The 22,690-nt window shown below is 40.8% G+C and overlaps 3 protein-coding genes across 5 annotated transcripts in view; all 3 read left to right on the top strand.

The window, feature by feature from the left end:
- The first annotated feature begins 1,034 nt into the window (after window positions 1-1,034).
- Window positions 1,035-7,546, top strand: LOC142891129 (methylmalonic aciduria and homocystinuria type D homolog, mitochondrial-like). Of its 2 annotated transcripts, none has more exons than XM_076030517.1 (8): window positions 1,035-1,166; window positions 1,729-1,783; window positions 1,938-2,079; window positions 2,186-2,367; window positions 3,623-3,731; window positions 3,905-4,035; window positions 5,531-5,617; window positions 6,532-7,546. In XM_076030517.1, exons 2-8 carry the CDS (start codon window positions 1,775-1,777, stop codon window positions 6,724-6,726), a joined length of 855 nt encoding a protein of 284 aa, XP_075886632.1. In that variant the 5' UTR covers window positions 1,035-1,166; window positions 1,729-1,774; the 3' UTR covers window positions 6,727-7,546. The 2 variants fall into 2 exon arrangements, with proteins under 2 accessions (XP_075886632.1, XP_075886633.1); XM_076030518.1 differs by having other exon boundaries at window positions 1,037-1,166; window positions 3,626-3,731.
- A 193-nt stretch (window positions 7,547-7,739) lies between these two features.
- nmi (N-myc (and STAT) interactor) lies at window positions 7,740-14,816 on the top strand. Its single transcript, XM_076030541.1, has 9 exons — window positions 7,740-7,898; window positions 8,154-8,219; window positions 9,461-9,613; window positions 9,688-9,804; window positions 9,944-10,106; window positions 11,378-11,484; window positions 13,290-13,476; window positions 13,880-13,983; window positions 14,444-14,816. Exons 1-9 carry the CDS (start codon window positions 7,866-7,868, stop codon window positions 14,654-14,656), a joined length of 1,143 nt encoding a protein of 380 aa, XP_075886656.1. The 5' UTR covers window positions 7,740-7,865; the 3' UTR covers window positions 14,657-14,816.
- A 2,055-nt stretch (window positions 14,817-16,871) lies between these two features.
- Window positions 16,872-22,690, top strand: part of ubxn4 (UBX domain protein 4) — a 15,072-nt gene continuing 9,253 nt past the window's right edge. For both annotated transcript variants that reach the window (XM_076030515.1, XM_076030513.1), the window contains exons 1-5: window positions 16,872-17,047; window positions 19,664-19,763; window positions 21,065-21,093; window positions 21,946-22,064; window positions 22,479-22,611. In XM_076030515.1, the coding sequence (XP_075886630.1) occupies window positions 16,966-17,047; window positions 19,664-19,763; window positions 21,065-21,093; window positions 21,946-22,064; window positions 22,479-22,611 (463 nt within the window). In that variant the 5' untranslated portion in view covers window positions 16,872-16,965. The remainder of the gene's footprint in view (window positions 17,048-19,663; window positions 19,764-21,064; window positions 21,094-21,945; window positions 22,065-22,478; window positions 22,612-22,690) is intronic.

The raw sequence follows: 22,690 nt of genomic DNA, 5'->3' as shown, positions 1-22,690 counted from the left end.
ATAAGGTGTGCTCTATTGTCTGCCCCAAAAAGATGACAGAAAATTTCCTTTGCTATGACCCACAATGACACTAAGAAGAAATAAAATAAAGTAAAATAAAAAATAAATAAAACATGCTAGGGCCTTTAAGGGCTGTTAAAAACAGCAGCTGGTGTTGGTGGCACAAAAAAAATTAGGCACCAGGATCTCGTAATTACGAGAAAAGATTCCGTCATAATGAGATCAGGATCTCGTAATTACGGTATTATGAGATCAGGGTCTCGTAATTACGGTATTATGAGATCAGGGTCTCGTAATTACGGTATTATGAGATCAGGATCTCGTAATTACGAGATCTTTTCTCGTAATTACGGGATAAAATTTAAAAGAAAAAATGGAAACGTCTAAATCCGTAATCATTGGGCAACGATGATAGCAGTTAATCTGCTATTGCAACATTCTCGGTTTGAGGCACTGGTAAATACTTGCATTTCGGAAAACTGAGGATGGTATTAATATTAGTATGTGTACACTGCGCAGGCAGCTCAAATAGTTAGGATTGTTCTCGAACTGTGGTCAAGCCAACCAACAGTTCGGCAAAAGCGGTCGCTTTCCGCTTGCTCTGTGTATACCAGGTATTACGGTAATTACTGAGCACACGAGGAGAAACTAGGTAGACTCGCTTTTCTCTGTACTGTCTTCTTGTCAGTCCATTCTTCATTCTGAATAAAGTTCCTCAAAAAAAAAAAAAACAACATTTATCTGTTTAACTGCGATAGCGTCATCACACTGCGATAGCGGCATCATTGCCCGCTGATTACAGATTTAGAAGTTTCCTTTTAATTTTTTCTCGGAATTACGAGATCCTGGTGCCTAATTATTTTATTATTATTATTCAGCTTCTGCTTCAAGTAACTACTACTATATAGAGTGACTGACTTTAAATTTGAAATACTAAAAATGTTTTTAAATACTTAATATTAAAGACCGTAAAGCAATCAATAAAATGCAGCGGAACGCAATCGTCATGATAGGAATGGTTGTTCATATAATATACACTAGATGGCGATGTTTCCATATGATGACGACGACGACGACTACGAAGAAGAAGAAGAAGACTACGAAGAAGAAGAAGAAGAAGGTTACAGGCATGAGTGAAGTCATTTGAGATCAAACTTCATCATTTGGTAAGAGTTCTTCTATCGCTGACAATTAATATTCTCGCGCCTTTTCCCACATGCATTTTGTCTTCATCAAAGTGACCTTGTGTGTTTCCTCACAACTATAATAGCACGCGGCATACACGTCACAACAACAAGTCATTTTATAGGACAGTTAGAGCTCTTAAGCTACACACCACGACGCAAAAGATTCCCCAAGTCGCTAACACACAGTCCGAGGGTGCGCGGGCCGCTACTAGTTTGATTTGCAACAGTGAAGCCTGCACGACAGCACTGGAAGTCCATCACACACAGACACACACACACACACACACACACACACACACACACACACACACAGTCAGAAACAACCTTCAAAGATTCAAAGATTTTAATTGGTCAGTTGTCACGTGACATGTGACATATATAATATATAATTAGTTGCCAACAATGGAACATTAAATTCCTTTTCTTATGTTAAATGAAGATGAATGTATAAAGGTCTGGAACACTACAGTTGACATCAGGCACCAGTGGGTGGGGGAGGAGGTGTGTTGCTCGGCAGTCTTTCAATCATTTACCTTCGCAGAAACGATAACGACGGACTGAACGGAACGACAGAGCGAGACGACATCATGGCCGGTGTGAGTTTGTGTCTGCTGAACTCTGTTCTGTTTTGATTATTGGTACACGTGGGGCAGTCTGAAGTCACAGATAGTAAAGTGTGTGTGTGTGTGTGTGTGTGTGTGTGTGTGTGTGTGTGTGTGTGTGTGTGTGTGTGTGTGTGTGTGTGTGAAGGTGCTGCACTGTAGAGCCAGGGTGGTCTCCTACCTCCCGGGGCTTCACGTCTTGGTGAGTCGGGTGGGAGCCGCTGGAGGAGTCCTGTCGGGAAACAAGCCGGTCGTCTCTGATCAGTCATCAATCTTCTCCTCTGACCTCGGTATTCATGTTTTGCCTACATTTCATTCTGCCAACCCCCCCCCCCCCCTCCCTCCCCTCCCCCTATACATTAACATTTCCTTTTCTATGCTGCCTCTGTGGTTAAGGTGGGCAGCTTGAGAGCACGGTGCCCTCCGGACCTCAGGAATCGAACGTGCTGCTCCTCCTGCGTGGCGGTGATGGAGGCTGTGGCCGTCATCAGGAAGCTGGCAGGAGGCTGCCACTTACAACACCTGGTGGTGGTGAGGGGGAGGAGTCGGTGCTCTGCCACTACTTTGAAGGGCTGTTGGTGAGTTTGAAGTGTCTATGAACACACACACACACACACACACACACACAGCATATACAGGTACTACCCAGGAAATTAGAATATCTTGAAAAGGTTGTTGTATTTTTGCAATTCAACTTAAAAGGTGAATTTGACATATTATATATAAACAAATAATATGCAAATCACTATATTTCAAGTTTTTATTTCTTTGAATTTTTCTGATCAGGTCTTGCAGCTTAAAAAAAACTCAAATTCAAAAACTCAGAAAATTAGAATATTACATAAAGTCAAACCTTTATGAAAATCTTAATCAGCAAAGTTAGATCAAGGAACTGCTTGATGGCTCAATAAAATTTCTTGGTTTCATCTTTTATGTGAATTTGCCAAAATAAAACAACTTTTTACTTGATATTCTACTTTTTCGGGTAGTACCTGTATGTGTGTATTTATTTTCATTTGAGCAACCTGAAAACAAACTCATCTATTACACTTGAACAGGTTGTTAGTCGTGCTGCTCCACTATGAATGATTTGCATCCAGACCAGCGGAGGGCAAACTTTTTGACTGCTGGTCCACAGTGGGTTCTAAGATTTGATAGCGGGGCCGGAGCAGCAGCAGATGGATGGAGTGTTTTGGTGACCCACCACAGAGGAGAAATAAATACATCATGGTATATGTAGAAAACATGCTGCTTTAATGCTACCAAAGATGAACACAAGCAAAGTTACAACAAAAGTTGCATCTTTGAAGCCCCACAGTGTTTAGCTCTTTATTGAAATGACTCTTAAAACACTGGGGAAAAAATGGATGAAATTCAGCTATTTCGTTACTTAGACTTTTGAAAAGTCCCTCCAGGATGAAGTATGTTAAAAAAAAGGAAAATTTTTATTTTTTTGTTTGTTCATTTCTCACATTTTCGTAGTGTCTATTTGTGTAATTTTAGATTAATAGAAATAATAGATTATGAATAGCAGGTGTAATAGGCATTTAGATGGACATTATTACAGATACATGCCTGATGGTGTGTTGGGGGATTTATTTATTTATTTATTTATTTATTTATTTATTTCCAAAGGAGACCAAACAAATATATTTTACTATATCAATAAACAATGTGGGAGGGACATAGGTAGCGTCTGGAAGCTTAGCATTGTTTCTGGCTGTTGTGAGAAAAAGAGGAGGAGGATTTAACTTCATCTCAGTGTTTGTGTATTCAGCTTTTCTGCAGTTTGGCTTCCTCAAACCTCTGTTTGTTTGTTTGTTTGTTTGTCGGAAGAAAGCTGATCCGTCGCCGTCCAACAGTGTCCCCAAAGCAGAAGAGTACTTTGAAAAGTCAAACGTGGAGTGCATCACACAGCCCTGCCCTGAACAACTGAAAATGGGTCAGTCAGAGATGAGTTGGTTTGATTATTATTATTATTATTATTAATAATAGTAGTAGTAGTAGTATTAGTAGTAGTATAATATAGTTCCTATTATTATTGTTGCTGCTGCTGCTGTCTGTTTCTCACGCATGCATGTTTCTGTGGTTTGCTGCCGACGATGTGATTTCCAGACTTCTGCTCCATGTTCCCGGAGGCTACGCCCTCGGGCCTGATGCTGATCACCGTCACCCAGAAGACGGTGAATGACATGGTGTACTGGTCCTTTGCTGTGGAAGAAGAAAGAGAGCAGTTGCTGGAGAGGGTGAGTTTGGAACCGATGTCAACCATGAGAAGGTCAAGAAGGACAGTTGTTGTTGTTGTTGTTGTTGTTGTTGGAACTCATGTTAAGTGTTGGTGAAATTTGAAAATGTTTATTTAATTACAGTTAAGTCACAGTTACTGGAGCGTTTGTATATCGCCAGCAGACGATAATTATGATAAACGGATTAGAGATCTTTTTGAAATTCAAATGGCCATGGGCTTATTGTGCAGTAGTGATGTTTTATGGTGCTTTTGTGATTGAAAGACATGAAGTCAACTAGGGATGGGCGATATGGACTAAAAGTTTTATCACGACAATTTCTGGCATTTATCGCGATAACGATAAAAGTGACGATAAAAAATATAAAACAATGCAACTCCATGTTTTGGGATATTTTTTTTTAAACCGCACTCGAAAAAAAACGTGTTTACACGAAGCCGTATCAAAAAAATTAAAAATAAAACATTTACACGGATACGCTGGAAACAACTGAAAACGATGTAGTGCCAATGCCCGGCCTGGTGTGGCGGCGTAAGTTTACTCCCTGAAGGCAGGAGGAGAAGAAGAAGAAGAAGAAGAACGCCTGCAGCACGCCGTGTTTGCAGAAGCAGCAGCTCACTAAAAACAAGCGCCACAGAGAACAGAAAGAAAGATCGCTCTTGAAAAGACGGTGTGGATAAACGACAGAGTTCAACGTCTGCTTCGAGTTCCTTTAGAACACAAAGCCTGAAAATCTCCATGCTAACATTGACTCGGGAGTTGTGCCAGTAAAAGTTGGCTAACATATTTGCGTTTCCTGCCTCAACATCCCGGTGCGCCGACCCAAAAGAAAATCAATAAAAAGTAAAACAGGATGTTTGCAAATCGTTTCCGCGGTGTTTATTTTCACTTTGCACACAATGCACGATGGATTCTCGAGCGCGGTGGCTGCGCTATCAGCCCCGTGCTTGTTCTTGTGCTGCACATGAGCTGCCAGCAGCAAGTGCGTTGAGCACGTAATTACGTCATCAACACGAGTTTATCGTTATTACCGCGAGATGACGTATTCTTACCTCGGTAATTGTTTTGACGATACATCGCAAAGCGCAGATATATCGCCCGTCCCCAATATCAACCCATATCAGATGGTAGTTTAACTCAGATCGGCAAAATACAAAATTCAGAAGCTTTTATCCAAAGCGACACGCAACACAAGCACGAATTCAGACTGGCGGGAGAGCCTTAGCAAGTGCAACAATGTGCTGCAAGTTTGGTTTTTTTTCTTAACATCATGAAATCACATTTAAAACAACAATTGAACATCAGTGTCAACAGTAATCAAGAAAGTAAAAGCGGGTAACAGTGCATGGATTTATTGGTCTACGTTGAAACTGAAGCACTGATACTGGAACATCAATTTTAAAAATTGCCGCATTATTATTGAAGTCTTTGAACAGCTGCAGTGTTTAAATTGCAGGATTCTTCACAGTAGCACATAATTGCCTCTGCTTTGTAGTTTATAGATGGCGCAAAGAAAATCTGCTTGGCCCTGCAGAGTGAAGGATTCTGGGCTGACTTCATTGAACCCTCTTCTGGATTGCCGGTAAAACCGCTCAACCGTTCCTCCACTCACCAGCTGATGTGAATGACGCCTGTTTGTGAATAAAAACACTGAACAGAATAGAATACAATACAACACCTTCATTAGTCCCACATGGGAGACAGTTACATAATTACGGCAAAAAAACAAAATAAAAAACGGGTGCGACAGCGCCCCCTGCTTTCAGATCCACCAACAACCTGGCAACTGTGTTGTTTTTATGAAGTTTCCAGGATGTGATTATTATGGTTTTATCCATTTTGTTAAACACAACTAGCGGCGTAGTCTGTGTGATACGAAGGTAGAAGCGCCATAAAAACCATTAGAAAAGGTCCTGAATTACCTTACAACCACTATAAAAGGTCCCAAATTACTGTACGACTACTAAAAATGAGCAAAAATACAAATCAGTTTGGTATTTTTTGACTCAACGTTCCTCTCTCATCTTTTAAAAATTAGATTAAATGGGCGATTTATGTAATGATCTGTTCAGAGAATGTATTGTTTGCACCACTTTTTGCACTAGATGGCTGAAAGTTTGTGTGTTCATGATTTATTATTTATTTTTAACGCATATTTCTTGTGACTGCTGTTCGTGAATGAATTAAAATCCAGTTGTAAATGACTGTTCTATATCTTGTGTTGCTGACAATACAGTGACATTCAGACAATTATATCATCAGTCTTTGTATGATCTCACTTCTATGTGAATGAAGAGGTAATGGCGGTTCTTATTGTGTTGTTTTCAAGCCTGCCTTCGAAAGTAATAGTCAGAGCGTAGCCACTAGAATGAACTCGACGACACCACTGAACCCAACACAGTCACAGAAGTTTCCCCTGTTGACATGTGAGTCGGGAACTCCTTGCCGCTGCTTTATCGTCCCACTGTGTTTCCTCTGTGTGTCTGTCTCCTCCAGTTCTTTGGGCCGTACACCAACAACACGCTGTTCGAGACAGACGACCGCTACCGTCATCTGGGCTTCCAGACGGAGGACCTGGGCTGCTGCCGGGTGATCCGACACCAGCTGTGGGGGACGAGCGTTTTCGTGGGGACAATATTCACCTGTGCGCCACCCGACAGCTCCGTTATGAAGAAGCTACAGGGCTGCTGACGGACACGACGTTTCTCGTCGTCGTCCTCGTCAAGCGTTTTGGACAAAAGTATGATGTTTCTTATTGTGCAACGTAGAGATATTTTCCACAGAGTCATTTTCATTTCGTGTCACATCCACGCAATTTCTGCCTCTAGCTAAAGAATAACTAATAGAAACACTATATGGTTGACAGTGTGACGATGTGTTGTATTTTTTTTCTCTATGCAAAACAAAACCTCAAATGATCTTTTTTTTTCAGAGTTTTTTTTTTTTTGTCATGGCAATGTTACAAGGGACACCTTCATCTGTATCTCTGCCTCTACAAATGATATTAAATAACTCTGTGTATTTTTATTGCTACTTCTCTAGAAGGGCTGTGTGTTTGATTTGTGTTTCAATGTGGAAATATTGGGGCTCAGTTGGCAGAGCGGGGTTCCAATCCCAGCTCTAGCTGTCCACTTGTTTCTAGCAGTGCCCTCGGTCAAGACACTGAACCCTGAATGACTGAAAAGCGCTCTCCATTCACATCCCTGATGCAGCAGAGTTTCCTCTGGTCATGGAAAACCTTGGTAACGCTCAGAATTGGACCCAGAGAACCGGCAGAATTTGTCGGTCCACCCTAACGCAGGCTGCCGCGTCTTCAGCGGTGCTTACGGCTCCGTGGACAGAGTAGGCCTAGCCAACAAGCCAACTATCTCTGTTATGTTTAGGCTCAGTCTAATCCGGTGGTTCTCAACGAGTGGAGTCTCAGGACCATCATCATTTTTTTTTTCTCTTTCTCATCATGAAGTCACGTCCCAAATTTCTTTCATAAAAATAAAAACACTTGCCCACTTTCTATCATGTCTAGTCAATAAATGACTGAAAATGATTGATTTGCATTGCGTGTCCTGCTAAAATGGCCAACATTAAAAAAAAAAAAAAATTCTCTCTACATATGTCTACATATACATACACACACACACACACACACACACACACACACACACACACACACACACGTGACCGCAGTAGTTGGAGTTTTAACTTTTACTTTCTATTTCGATTTGAGTCGCGACTGTTTCACTCTGGACGCCATTTCAGGAGACGTGAAAGGCCGGAACTGCGATCTCTCCGTCAGTCGAGGCGTTTATTCACACCACAGTTTAAATTTCGACATGTCTTGGAACTACGAGGAAGGTCCGGCAAAGGTAAGATGACTCGTGTGGTTGCGTTATTCGACACCGCTGCTTCTCAACTGGGAGAGTTTTAGGACTCGTTTCATTCTCCACCCCATTCCCCCCCATTTTCTATCATGTCTCAGTCAACAAATTGTGCGCAACATTTTCTCTGTTCATACAGAGAGAATTCAAAACAAGCTCCGCGACCCACCAGTTGAGAAACTCTGCGCTCCACTGTCCTAACTAGTTAAGACCGGCTTAAAATGACGTTGGTGCTTTTGCTAGAACGCAGGTGTTTGCAATGGAGGCAGCCGGTTGGAGGAAGCCCTGCAAGAGCTGGAGGCCTGGAAGGTACTGAGTGTTGTGTTTGTTTTTGTTGTGTTACCACGACAAAAATCTTTATTTTTTTTAAATGTCCATATACAAACAACGTATAAATGCATTCCCTTGGCATCTGTAAATAATTAATCTAGTATACTTCAAGTCTTTCTCCTCTGTGACTACTCTTGGACAACTTGTCATGTAGCATACACCAAATCAGAGTCTCTGAGTCGCACCTCAGTTTTCAAATACTAATGATAGAATTTAAATTATGAAGTAACACAAAAAGCTACTTCGAAACCAATACATAGTGAGAAAAGTGACTCAGAAAGTCATTTACAGGTAATTACTACAGGTATTATCTCACAAGTTGCTGAAGCTGGAGTGTTAACAATGATTATTTGCATATAACCAACAAAAAACTTGTCAATGTGATAATGTAATGTACACATGTATTTGTGTGCCCGTGTTTTCCCAGTTGAAATATGTCACAGCAAACAGTAAACTTGTGGTATGAATATGTTGGGTCTTTGTAGTCATGGTTAACACGCTCAGCTTTAAACAACTTGTATTAAACCAACTCAAAACAAAAACCAAACATCGTTTGAGGAGCCAAGGTCAACTCATATAGTACAACCAGACACATGTCAGGCATGGGCCAACTATGGCCCGGGGGCCATATGCTATGCTATGTTAAGCTTTTTAATTTGGCCCACTAAATTAACATAGCATAGCATAGCATATGGAAATGATATTAATAGTCAGTAAGCCATAAAATAGCTGTATTTCATCCATTTTTTCAGTGACAAAGAGCTAAATGCCGTGAGGCTTCAAAGGCACAGATTTTTGCAATGATTTTTTTCATTTTCAATTGACATTCTACATATCCATGATATTTTTTTTTTTGTCTTTATGAGGTGGGTCACCAAAACACTCCATCCATCTGCTCCTGCTCCGGCCCCTCTATCAAACCCATTGTGGTCCACCATTCGAAACGTTTTCCCACCCTTGTCCTATAATTTTGTTAAACCTCCTTTGTGAAATCGACCACTGGATATTTCAATTGCAAAAGGATGAGCAAAGTTCAGTGGGGGAAAAAAAACAGAAAGCCAGTACTCTGAATGAAGCAAATTTCAAGGGTTAAACTCAGAAAACCAATGAACGTTGGGCTGAAAGTCAATATTGAACTCCTTCAATGTGATATTATCCTGTGGCAGTTTGTCGTGTCATATGCAAGTCACCTTTTGTGCTCTTTCCTTCTTCGCATCGAGACTAAAACGGAGAAAGCCAATGACGAGAAAGACAGACTGTTGCTGAAGAAGATGGAAGAGAGCGACACCAAGGCCGTCGCCCAGCAGAAGGTCTTTGATTTGATGAAAGGCCAAGACGAGTGCAAAGAAGAATTCAGCACTGCCCTGGTGCAGGTAATTCTCCGGCAACAACTCTGGGCTCTGTTTTCAAGAGAGACGAGAGGAAAATATATTTTTCTGTACGGCAGAACGAAATCCTGCAAATCGGCAAGCGCCAACAGGATTTGCAGGAAGAGCTGAAGAGTCTCCAGTTGCAACTGAAGGACAAGCGAATGAAGACGACGGAATTGTCCCAAAGATTCAAGGTAAAGGAGGAAACTGGACCGAAGGAATCCACCGGCTGTTCTTCAGTCTGAATCATTGCTGCAGCCTCCAAGTTCATAAATAGATTATTGGAAACATTCCAAGCACCACAGACTTAACGACATTTCTTCATCTAACCAGGTCATTGCAAAGAGTCTGCACACAAAAATCAACTTCACAGGCCGAAACCAAGAGGAGAGGACAAACAGGAGTCAGCTAATCAGAGGAGTGTTTGCAGTCAGCCAGAGACCGTTTGTGCTTCTTCAAGGACAACATGCGCTCATCACGTTCGAGGAGGAAAAAGGTGCTCATGAATGTACTGAGATGGTCCAGAAGTGATCAGGAAAAGATTTCAAACATCTTCATTTCATGTCCTAGTACATCACGTAACACTGTAGTGCAAACCACTGCATCGAGCTTCGTATCCCCCCCCACAAAACACAAGCAGGTCAACTGCTCACATATAAACACTGAAATGGAATAGAATTCAATACAGTACAATATGATAAAATAGAATACCTTTATTAGTCCCAAATTTGGGAAATTTGCATAATTACTGCAACAAAAAGTAGTGCAAAAAGAATAAAAAATTATACTAATTTAAAAAAAAAAACAAATACCTAGAAATAAGATATTGATGGAAAAAAGACGGAAGAACAAGAAACTAATCTGGTTTAGGAGTACCGCGAAACACACCTTGCGTCCCCAAAAGCCACCTGGCGACGATGAGAAGAAAAAAGTCTGCTTAAATGAAATGAAAATAATTTCCTTCTTCTATCGCTTGACACAGTGAACAATCAATTGCAAAAAGGATGAGTCAAGATGAATTGAATTGAAAGCCTTTATTGTCTTTGTACATTTCAGAACAACGAAATTCAGAGTGCAACTCCATTGGGTGCAAATAATAAAAATCAAAACGTACACAGGAAAACAGGATCATTTGAAATGCAACAGTAGCCAGTGGTGAGCTGAAAAACTGAAATGATGCTTTGCATTAATTACAGGAGGGATTACCTTACGAGAGGGATTGTTGTGACACTGTATTTGTTGAAATACCTCCAAGTTTCTTCCCCCTTTTTTTCTTGCTCAACAACTCAACTCAAGTCTGTAAACTGGACGCCAGGGATGAGAAAATCCAGTTGACCACCTCGGCGGTTCAAACCGGCTTGCAGACGATACGAACTTAAGTGACAGTAAACAGGAAGCCAAGCGGGTGGCAATATGTACTGAGGACGCAGCGCTGAAGCGTGAAAAGTTTAAACTCTGTATGTGTCATTCAGGACCTTCAACAGAAATACCGGCTTAGACATGTCAGAGCATGAGATTGGTATCGACAAATCTCTACGTCTGTTCTCCACCTATGGTTTCTGGTGCATTAGATGGATCAGACACAGGAAATTGAATTAGATTCGATTTTTTTATTGTTCCCCCGAGGGGAAATTCTTTTCCACAGTTTTTGACCAACATACGTAACAGACATTGTTACGAGGGGATTAGGCTCCTGGCTAAACAGACACAAAGGCTCTTCTGTGGCGATGACGATCTGTGCTCTTTATTTTGTCCCTTGTCCTGCAGTGGCCTCCCACGTTCTGAAGATGCCCAGGTGCCCCGTGTCCGCTGGCGCCGATCGTTTGTTTGTGAAACCGAAGAAAGTTGCCCTGAAGTCTGCTTCCAGGTTTGAGGTACGTTTCGTTTCCTTAGAAGTTAGCAAAGTTCAAGTTGGATGTCAATTAATTAAGTCAACTGCATTAGTCGTCCAGTTAAGTTAACCAAGTCAACTATGTGGAGAACGGAATAGAATAAAAGAGAAGCCTTTATTAATCCCCATATTGGGGAAATGTACATAGTTACAGCAAGAATATGGTGCAAAGGAAGGAAAGAATACATGAATTGAAAAGAAACAAATAAAATTCAAATACTCATATGGTAAGATAGGAAAAAGAACAAACCAGATATTTACATTTTATCGACAGTTGGACTATTTACAAGTCATCCACATTGTATTGACAGATAAATAAGTCCTTTATTACACTTTTGTGAAATGTACCTATGATGAGTTTAGCACTGGGCCTTCTAACCCCCCCCCCCCCAATTTAATGAAAGGCCAAAGCTATAAATCAATCAGTCAATCAATCAATCATTCAAACTTTATTTGTATAGCACCTTTCATATGTAAAAATAAATAAATAAATGCAACCCAAGGTGCAAATGGCAACACTGTGTCATTTCAGTTGCAACCGCGCCCAGGTTTTCACAATCATCTCAGGTTTTGCAAGATGAGGTTTGTTATCACGTAGCATCTCAGTTTTTGACATTGACACACACTGACAAACCACAGCCCAGCCCTGGAATGAGCCCAGCACTGACATGAATTTGACCTCATTTGACCGTCATTCAGTAATGTGGTAGCACTTCACTTCACTTCACTTCATCTATGGCCTTGTTTACTGTTGTGTTTGAATGATTATTTAGTCTTTGGACAACCTGTGGGTTGTTCTTCAGTGCTATTTAAATAAAGTACAATGACATTTATTAGCTCGCCAAAGTCCACGACCTTCAGCGTGCACCTGCAAATGAGCTCGCAAGCTGCATCTCCTGGGCTGCGTCTCAGTTCAGGGTCTGCATCCTTCCGAGCCTGCATTTGAAAGGAAGTTGCGTCATAGCACTGCGCGAAGGCTTGTCCCAATTCCCAAAAGTCCGAAGGACGCTCCAAATGCGCCCTCGAAAATGTGCCCTACTTTTAGCCGATTCCAAGGCTGCACCGCTACTATCCTTCGCGTCCTTCTGTATCCCAGGATGCTTTGCGGGTTGCAGCAAAGCATCCTCGGATCCTGAGAAGTCAGCTGAAATTAGCGCCATCTACTGGCAAAGACACTTCGTATGAATTTAAGTATTGAAATTTCACATAAACTATTCAGTTTTTAACGTAGGGTTTTTACGTATTTGAACATCCAACGCCATCGTTGGATGGTGAACCAATGGATAGCTTGATGCTATGAAAAGGTCACTTCCGGGGTTGGCCAGGAAATACGCCGAAGGCGAGACCGTCCCGTGTGGTTACCGGGAAGGCGGGGTTTGGGTTCGTCCTTCTCGGCCGGGTCCTTGGAGGATGCTTCCTTCAGAAGGAGGATGCTCGGTTCGAAGGGTGCAGACCCTGAATTGAGACACAGCCATGGTCTTCAGAGCTCCTGAGTCCGGGTTAAAGGTCAGGGGTCCTCTCATTCTTCCCACCAGTGGGAAAAGAGGTGGAGCGTCGATAATCCTGCAAACACCACGACTCCATTCTAGAAAAGCAGAAGTAAATTGTCTAACGATTCCGATCAAATACTTAGACTTCAGTTCCGATGAATTGTATTTTTTCACAGCTCGCTTCAAGACTTCAGGACTTTTTTTTTTATCCACGCGTTCGAAATAAAGCCTTCATTCATTCATTCATTCATTCATTCATTCATTCATTCAGAGAAATGTTTTTGTCATTATCGTACAGGTCCACCTGAGTACTTGCAGAAAAACTCTCAAGGTTTCCAACATCCGCTCCACCCTGCCGGAGGAAAGGATCAGAGACCGTCTGGAAATGAGCTTCTCAAGGCCAAGTCAAGGTGGAGGGGAGGTGGAGAGTTTGGAGTACAAGCGGAACCTGGGGACAGGACAAGTTACCTTTCTCCAGCCTGGAGGTACAACACAGTACGATAGAATCAATGTACTTTATTGAGCCCAAATGGGGAAACCATGCAGGTAGACGCTGAGCCTTCTGAAAGAGTTGTCACAGTTCAAAGTTCACACATAGGCTGGGTTAGCGACTCTTCTTGTCTGTCAATATCTGTAAACGGCCATTTGCTGATGAACCAGTGAGAGAGTTCGGGGTCCGTCTGAATCCCTGACCTCTGCTATAGGTCAGAGGTCACATGCACATCCCTAATGAATCTGTGTTTTTGTCTGTGCCAGGCTCTTTTCTCCAGTCAATATTATGCATTTACAAATAGTGACATGAGGTAAACTTTGTGATGGATTTTAAGATACATGTTCAGCACTGCATTTGTCTGTACACATTAAGTGTGTGTGTGTGTGTGTTCATAGTCAGCGAAACACTGGCGTTGAAGGGAAGCTACCGGGTCGACTTGGAGTCTGGAGTCGATGTGGAGGTTGCACCCAATTACAAGGAGCAACTGGACGGCTTTCAGGTGCTGTTTATTCTTCAGCGCTACATTCTCATTTCAAAGGTCACTTGAGGCTCGCTAACACCTTGTGCTTCGTTGTGTGAAATCTGCGCAGGCCTTTTGTAAGATTCACCGGCGATGATCTCAGTCAGATGCAAACCAACTCAAAAATAACAGCCAGTGAATAGAAACGACAAATATAGTTGCAAAGAATGAAGTTTATTTATTTTAAGTAGATTACAATTTGTTCACTCAGACATGAAAAAATAGTTTTGCATCACAGATGTGTAACAGGTATTGATTGTCCATAAAACATTTTGATGATAATTACACACATACATTTAAATTCTAAACCCTGCTGAGGTTTTGAAGAACGAGAGGGATTTGAGATAATGCCTTTTTTTTTTACCCACAAAAGTTTTGCATCGTGGGAAAATACTTGCTGTGCTACCTAAAGTTGACATGTTTGCGTTTTTAATTTCAGACTTTCAGTTGCTCTTCTGAGCGAACCGTCCTCTTAGCTGACATTGACGACACCGGCGATGTGGAGGATCTGCAGGACCAACTGGAGATCCACTTCCAGAAGCCTGGCAACGGTGGTGGCGAGATAGAGAACATCGTGTACGTGCCCAAAGGAGAAGCTCTGCAGGCTGTCTTTCTTTGTGAAGCCATGGAGACGGAGGGAGCCCAATCATAACGTTCTCTGCCTTTTCAACCATTTTAATTATGTTCTCTTGAAGGTAATTGAAAATGCTGATTTGTTTTTGGATTAGAATACAAATTTGGTTTGTTAAATCAGCTATAAAGGTTGTGATCCGTTGTTGTCAAGTAGTTAATTTACCAATGGCTGGTAAAAATATATACATATATATATATATATATATATATACATATATATACACATGCACATTAGGTGCCTACATGCACAGTTTATCCAAACATACAATGTTTGGATTATTCTTTTCTTTTCTTTTTCTTTTTTTTTTACCAGCCATTGGTATACCACGTATTTAAGCAGAGTTCTGTGTCAGAGAGGCAGGTCCCCTCGGGAAAAGCACTTGGTAACACAGTTCTGGTGACAGAAAGAAAGCCTTCGGAGTTGTATCGTTGTTATCCGGCATCATTTTAGCTCATGCTAGCATCCATTTGGAGCACAATTTGTGCTTTTTACATCTGTTTCCTGAGGTTGTTGTTGAAATCTACAGCTGTAATCTGACTCATTAGCTCTGATAAAATAAGTAGCGCCAGTTCATACACCAGTTTTATGTGACCTGATGTCTGACAATGATTAAAATCAAACCTTTTCCCCCTTGTGAAGTGTATCTGTACATTTTCATGTACAGACAAATATTTCATTGATGAAATATTTAATTGCCTTTCGTTCGTGTCATTTCCTGTCGTTGCTTTCAGTTGATCAAACTCACAGATGCTCTTGAACTTCAACTGTCATTCGTTCATTTTGAATCTGTTGATTTAACAATGTTCATTTTCAAAAACAATAAAATGTGTTGTTTGGGAAACAAGACTCTTGTTCAGTCGCGTCTTGATTCGTCTCGAACTGAAGACGTATGTCTTAGTAATAATTAAATAATCAGAAAGAGCAGGTGGAGAGAAATTGCTTCTCTGGTCCGGATCCTTTATTCTTTCCAATGAAAACTAATCTTAAGTTTTTCAAACAAGACTACATCTGCAATATCAAGAGGCAGTCCAAATAACATCCACACTAAAGCAAAGTTTTCCTTTCTAAAGGACAATAATCCAAACAGTCCTCTGAAATTGCATTTAATTTCTGCTAAAATAGTTTTTTTATATATATAATTTGTGACCTGCTGTTTTTTTTTTTTTTTAATTATGTTCATGAACTGAATAATTTTGAATTCAACCAGATTCTGGGGTTTTAATGTCACAAAGAGTGGATTTATTGGTTCTCTGTAAGTCTGTTGGGGATATTGATCTGTTACAATCCTTATTTTAGACTGTCACACACTTTTCACATAGTAGTCACATCTTTTCCACAGAAATTGCACTATGATCTTCAGAAATGCCTTCATAGTACTGCTCCACTGCTCCTCCCTACTTACTATTTAGAGTAGAATATGAAACTGTGGTTCAAGGACTGTTTTGTTGAGATTCTTCTATATTGAAGTAGTGATTAGTCATATATAATTATATTATATACTATATTGTATTATTATTATTATTATTATTATTATTATTATTATTATTATTATTACACATTTTATTTGTAAAGCGCTTTTCAATAACCTCAAAGACGCTTTACATAAACACAAAAATCATAAAACATTACATTGAGATATGAACACAGGACAATTACATGTAATCAGCACTTTGCATGGCACAGGACATTACATGACAAAGGACATTAACCACACATTAAAAGCAGCTCTAAAAAAAGGTGCGTTTTCAGATGAGGTTTGAAGGTCTGTGCAGTCATATTGTATATTATTCATTCATTCACTTATTCATTTTCTATACCCGCTTCTTCCTGAGCTCAGGGTCACGGTGGTCTGCTGGAGCACAGCTCTCAGGGCGAAGGCAGGGTGACACCCTGGACAAGTCGCCAGTTCATCGCAGGTGCCACATAGAAACAAACAACCATTCACACTCACATGCACACCTACGGACAATTTAGACTGTTCAATTGACCTCACATGCATGTTTTTGGAGTGTGGGAGGAAGCCGGAGAACCCGGAGAGAACCCACGCAGACACGGGGAGAACATGCAAACTCCACGCGCGCCCGGAATCGAACCCACGACCTTGTTAGAGATATATATATATATTTTTTTAATTTATTCTTTGCCTGCCAATCTACTGTTCCAGGATCCTGTCCGGTGGGTGGCGGTAATGCGCCTCTAAGCTGGTTGCCAACCACCAATAAAAATTGAAGAAGACGAAGAAGACGAAGAAGAAGAAGAAGAACGTCATCGTTCAAAACGAATCGAGTAGAACTTTTTGAGGGCAGTCAGCTGTGCTTGTTGTGACAATGCGCTGGTTTCAGGGATCGATTCCTGACGCCATCAATGCGGCGAAGCAGCGGAGTTGCATCTTTGTTGTTGTCGTCACAGGTAGGCTCTGATTTGTACACATTACCCACTTGTATTAGCTTGCCAACGCTAGTGCGCTCAGGTTAAAGATTACCGACGGCAAAACACACACAGAGGCCTATCAAATGCACTTTCCGTTTGATTGAAATACACCGAATCGCACCAAGTAACCAGGCGTCTGTTACCATTTAAAATTGTTATTTGTTGGACATAAAACACGCTGAAACGCCAAGACAAGAGCGGATGTGTACTGTATGTAACAGTATGCCAAGGCCGGTTTATTCCGTGCCTCAAAGCCAGGTGTCGCTGTAAAGAGGCGTGTCTTTCACCGACGGTCAGCAACAGTATCCACCTGCAAGCGTCGTATATAAGAACCATTGTAAGGGTGTGAAAACCAAATTACTTTTATTGTACTGCGTGTGTGCACTTCTGGGTAAAGTATTTATGACCCGTAGGTTAAGCTTTTACCAGTACAAAAATCGTAAATAAAGACACATTTTACACACCGGACCTTTAAACAAAAAGTTGGCCAACACTTTTCGGCCTCCAGTGAGTATCGCCTCATCAAAATGTGCTCTGTGGTGACGTTTGAGGCGGTTGTGTGAATTTGTAGTGTTCCCCTGCGATGTTGCAACGAAGTCAAAACACTCATTTGCATGGTGTAACATTGTTTTGACTTTCGTCATCTTCTTTCAAACGAGAAAAGTCAAGACAGTGGGCTTTTTCAAACACCCCAAAACACTCTAATCACGTAGAGACGTGGTACAAAAACACCAAGGGTTGGTCTCATCAAGGCCTACATTTCTAACGCAATCCCTTTTGACCTAAACTGGACGTGCGCAATTTGCACATGATGTTGGGGGGATCTTCTTTATAAACAACAACAAAAGTCCAAGTCTGTCAACGTTGGTGGCTTGGACATTTAGTTTCACACAGAAGAGACATTGAGGATGAGATATTTTTGAAAGTGTCTTCACTAGCCTAACCATTTTCATTTTATGGCCCTTTAAACAAAACGGTACACGAAGGAGCGACACCCACAAACATGAACATAAACGGCCCTAGTTTCCACTAGGAAGGAGCTACAGTTACGGAACCAACACCGTGTTTGTCTCATCAATGTCTCCGTTTCAAAAATGTCCTTTTTTTTTTTTTTTACATGACAAACCGGAAGTGCACAGTTTGCAGAATGAGCTTCGACCAAATTCTTGTTGTGCTCTTCCGCTACACATTTGACACTTCGAACAGGCTCCAAATCTCATAAAGTTTGACACACTAGAATACAGATCTTCACTCTATCAATAAGAAAAATGAACCCAATGGGTCAATCTGCGCCACCTACAGAAAATAAAAACAGCTGCCTGCCTGTGCCAACCTATTGAGGCACGATTTTTAAATTCCTCTCCCAAAACCGTGTAGTCAATCTTCAATCTTCAGCGTGTTGCAGAAAACACTTTGCTGTAAAAAAAAAAAAAGAAAATCTCTTTCGTGGGTCATTTCTTGAAAGCACACACTTTTCATTTTTACAGCTCTTGAAAGACGAAGCAGCCAATTCAAGCATCGTTAAAATTCTCTGCCGCAGAGTTACGTCTCTCTTCACGTGCCGGCAGCGACATTGTGATAAGTGAACGCCTCCTGTTCACAGTGTTTCTGGGTCCAGTTCCTGCTGGATGCATTGTTCAATATTATTTCTTTCCTCTCGCCTAATGTGTTTTTACCTCACTTTTGTTTCCCACTATTTAAGTACAACTAAGACAAAACGACGGCTGCAACCTCAATGGCGGTCTCCGTCCCTCGTAATTCTGCAGAATTGATATTTCAAGATTCAAAAAGATTCATTCAAGAACTTCTTTGTCACATGCTCATAGGATGTGCTGTGAAATGTAAAAGTGGCAATGCTTACCAGAGATTGTGCAAACAGCCAAAAAACAAAAAAACAAAAACGGTATTCATAGTAAAGAAAGCGGCAGGAAAGCGGCAGTCTCAAATAATACTGTGTACAACTGATTTATATACACACACACACACACACACACACACACAAAAGAAGCACACCATTCACAAAGGCACTAATATCTAGAGCTGCAGCGATTGAACGTTTTGGTTATCGATTATTCTATCGAATATTCCATCGATTCATCGAGTAATCAGATAATACATACGTTTACTTAATTAAAGCCCGCTCCGTAGCAGAACGCCATTAAGGTCATTGTGCAAGCTCACATTTTTTGTAATCGATTAACTCGAATTACTCGAGGAATCGCTGCAGCCCTACTAATATCGCACAATATGTGGAGAGTTCAAATAATTATAAAAGTGACTGAAAATGACTTGTATCTCAGATAATGGGGCATTGAATTTTTATTTTGAAAGAAAAAAAAAACACTGTGAGAGAATCACTTTTTTTCATTCTAAGCAACAAAAAAACTGATTCATGCAGCCTTAATGACTACCAAGCACCTATGATGCAACATTCGTACATTGTATTATCGTCTTGGTCAAGAACACTTGAGACCAGATGGAGTTCAGCCGTTTCAACCACTTACATACTTTGTTAACGGTTTACGCAAAGACATTTTAAATTAAAATCTCATTGAAATTGCCCCTTAACTCATGTCTCTATCACTCTATCTTTAGGTGAGGATGAACAGTCAACACAGCTTTTAACGAACTGGGAAGAAGAAAAGGTGTCAAAGGCAGCAACAAACTGTGTGGCAATCAAAGTCGATGCCAAGAGGTAATTTATTTTCATTGTGGAATTAAGGAATTTCCATGGTTTATATTTAACTACATGCAACAAGAAGATGAGATATCCACATTTGGTGAATGTCTGCTTCTAATGTTTTGCTTTTGTCTCGTATGTCCATGAGTATCATGTTGGCCCAGTATTTGTACCGGTGTTGCATCATAGCATGAATGAGAGAATTTTTCTGTGCAAACACATTATGTGTTTTGTATAGGTAATCTGCAGTTTTTAAATCAAATCTCAGCTCATTTGTGAGGTTGTTGTTTTGTAGCGTTAAATTCCATCCAGCACAAGCGTCTGGAGGACTTTAAACATTGATTGATTGTTTTAAATAACTATTTGTAGTTCACTCTGCGAATGAAATTCCTTCTGTTGATAGTCCACATCACCAATATCAACAAAATACACCGTTGGAGCATTCCTTGTATGCAGCATCATATTGAAAGTAAAAGATAATAACTGTAATGACCATTAGACCAATTTTCATGTTAACCTTTTGATCAAAGCATAATAGTGGATAGTAATTTAGTCAAGACAAGCTGAAACGAGACCTTGGTATTGGTCTCGTTTCATCGCAACCAAAATATTACCAAGACTTGGGGTGTTGGGACCAAGACTTGGGGTATTGGGACCAAGACTTGGGGTATTGGGACCAAGACCAAGACTTGGGGTATTGGGACCAAGACAAGACTTGGGGTGTTGGGACCAAGACTTGGGGTATTGGGACCAAGACAAGACCCAGACTTGGGGTATTGAGACCCACAAAAAGACCAGTGGGGCTTTTTGTTGGTCCATGCTTTGGATATGAGTTGTATTGTTTAAAGGTTTTTTGGCGTTGTCTGCACTAAACTGACTGACAAGAGGGACAAAGAGAATATTGATGTTGATTATTTTATAACCACAATGTTTCACAGTATTCTGGTATTGCAATTAATTTCATAAGAGAATTTTTACTTCATTATGACATAAATTTGCTTTATAACTGGTAATTTTTGGTGTTTTTTTTTTTTTATGCCTGCGGAAAATCAACTTTTTAGTCGCGGAATCAAGAATTGCTTTCCGCAGAATCAGGATTGTTCTCTGCGGAATCCACACTTTTTCTCTGCAGACTCCTGGTGGGACTACGTTAGCGTAGCGGCCCACAACCGTCTTAACTTCTCTTGTTTATTTGTTGCTCTGTTATAGCACCTGTCTAAAATTGACTTGTCTTATGATTGCTTCTTTTCATAAATTTTAACACTGAGAGTTTTAACTTATTTTGCCTTTCACTTCCTTATTCCTTTTCCCTACAGTGAAACATGTTTGCTGTTTTCCCACATCTGTATCCTTTTTTTGGTGGAAATTTCCTTGGACTGGCTGAGAAGACAAAGAAAATAAATGGATGTAAATAGATGATAAAAGGCACTTTCGGGTGGTGGTACCTTGCTCCGATTGTAGGCAAAGAGCCTCTGTATCGATTACTTATTGAAAGCTTGACTTGGTGTCTTTTATTAAAGACAAGGAAGTGTCTCTGCTCAATGGCATTATTATTCAACTCCAAGGCAACATGAAGATCCCATCAGGATAATAAGGATTACAGTTCTTTTCAGTTTTGACTGTTGATATTGTTTATTATATTGTTTATATTCCTGTCCAGATACAATCTTGACAAAGCACCATGGCCCAGAATGCATTTCTCCACCGGTCTGCATTGACAAATACTTTGTTATTTTGCCATCGCAGTCAAACGTCAAACCAATGTGTTCTTCACCATCAGTGAGTTGGTTGCCGTATGTAAAGATCAGAGTCAGGGGTCACAATTAGTAGGCTCATTTTAAGCCCAATGAAGTCGGCTTATCAGCCAGTCTAGACCGTTAAGAGGAAATCTTTGTGCTCTCTTTAGCTCATCAACCTAATGGTCAAACCTGAGCCTGATTAGTTTCTGACTTTCTGGAGCCCAGTGAGCCGGCTTATATTTAGTTACTGGAAGGTGAATTCAAAGGACTGTTTTTATCAGTTTATTTGACAAGTTTTTTAATGATTTCTTTCAAAAATTCTTGTGTGTGTGAGCTTTTATGTGACTGCACATATCATCACTTTCATTCCCATATACATCCTGAACACGATGGTTAGAAACCCGAACTGCTAGAATATTGTTTGGACTGTCAGTTTGTTCCTTGACCCACTCTACCAGACCCGGTGGTGTGCATACCCTCCAGCTTCTTCATTGGTGCAAATGGGACCCCCCTGGAGGTCATCGCTGGCAGTGTGTCCGCAGAGGAGCTTGTTAAAAGAATCTCACAGGTTTCACAGGTGTGTGTGTGTGTGTGTGTGTGTGTGTGTGTGTGTGTGTGTGTGTGTGTGTGTGTGTGTGTGTGTGTGCAAACTGTCACTTGTCTTATCCAGAGACAGTCCAGTCGGGAACAACACTTCTTTCAACCAAAATCAGCTGTTTGCAGAATTCTGCACGAGTCGTTCTCATTAAAATGGCTTGTTCAGCTTATTCTGTAACAATAAAGACTTCCAAGCAAAAATATTTTCTGTGGAACAAAATCCTCAGTTTGACACAAAAGAATGGTGAGCTTGTTTGACTTGTTCACTCATCCTAAATGCAGCCACGTTCAGGACCAGTGGCTCAGGGAGGAGCTTGCAGTACTACTAATAACCAGCAGGTGGCAAAAGGAGGAAAACTCGAGCAGTACATGAGTCATTGTGTCTTTCTTCCAGATGCACCTGCATTATATTGAAGAAGGAAATGTACCTCCAGAGTCAAATGGTCCAGTAGAACCCGTCAGCGCAGAGCACACGGCCGCATCTCCAGCTCCAGCCACTGGACAAACAGCTTCAGGAAAAGACAGAGGTAAAAAAAAAAAAAAAGGCAATCAAATGGACATATCGCTGATCCAACATAAAGAGTCCAAAAGTAATGAGACAATCTA

This window comes from Nelusetta ayraudi, unplaced genomic scaffold (assembly GCF_046127955.1).
Source record: "Nelusetta ayraudi isolate G7.1 ecotype Tasmania unplaced genomic scaffold, CSIRO-AGI_Nayr_v1 ptg000028l, whole genome shotgun sequence".
Classification (NCBI taxonomy): domain Eukaryota; kingdom Metazoa; phylum Chordata; class Actinopteri; order Tetraodontiformes; family Monacanthidae; genus Nelusetta; species Nelusetta ayraudi.
The sequence above is the reverse complement of the archived record's forward strand: the minus strand, read 5'-3'. Positions and strand labels throughout refer to the sequence as shown.

Bases quoted from the DNA above. Each gene is read 5' to 3' on its own strand.
- LOC142891129 (XM_076030517.1), top strand. The intron at 2,080-2,185 runs GTATTCATGTTT...TCTGTGGTTAAG, and splicing joins AATCTTCTCCTCTGACCTCG to GTGGGCAGCTTGAGAGCACG. The intron at 3,732-3,904 runs GTCAGTCAGAGA...TGTGATTTCCAG, and splicing joins CCCTGAACAACTGAAAATGG to ACTTCTGCTCCATGTTCCCG.
- nmi (XM_076030541.1), top strand. From the start codon at position 7,866: ATGTCTTGGAACTACGAGGAAGGTCCGGCAAAG. The intron at 8,220-9,460 runs GTACTGAGTGTT...CTTCGCATCGAG, and splicing joins AAGAGCTGGAGGCCTGGAAG to ACTAAAACGGAGAAAGCCAA. The intron at 9,614-9,687 runs GTAATTCTCCGG...TCTGTACGGCAG, and splicing joins TCAGCACTGCCCTGGTGCAG to AACGAAATCCTGCAAATCGG.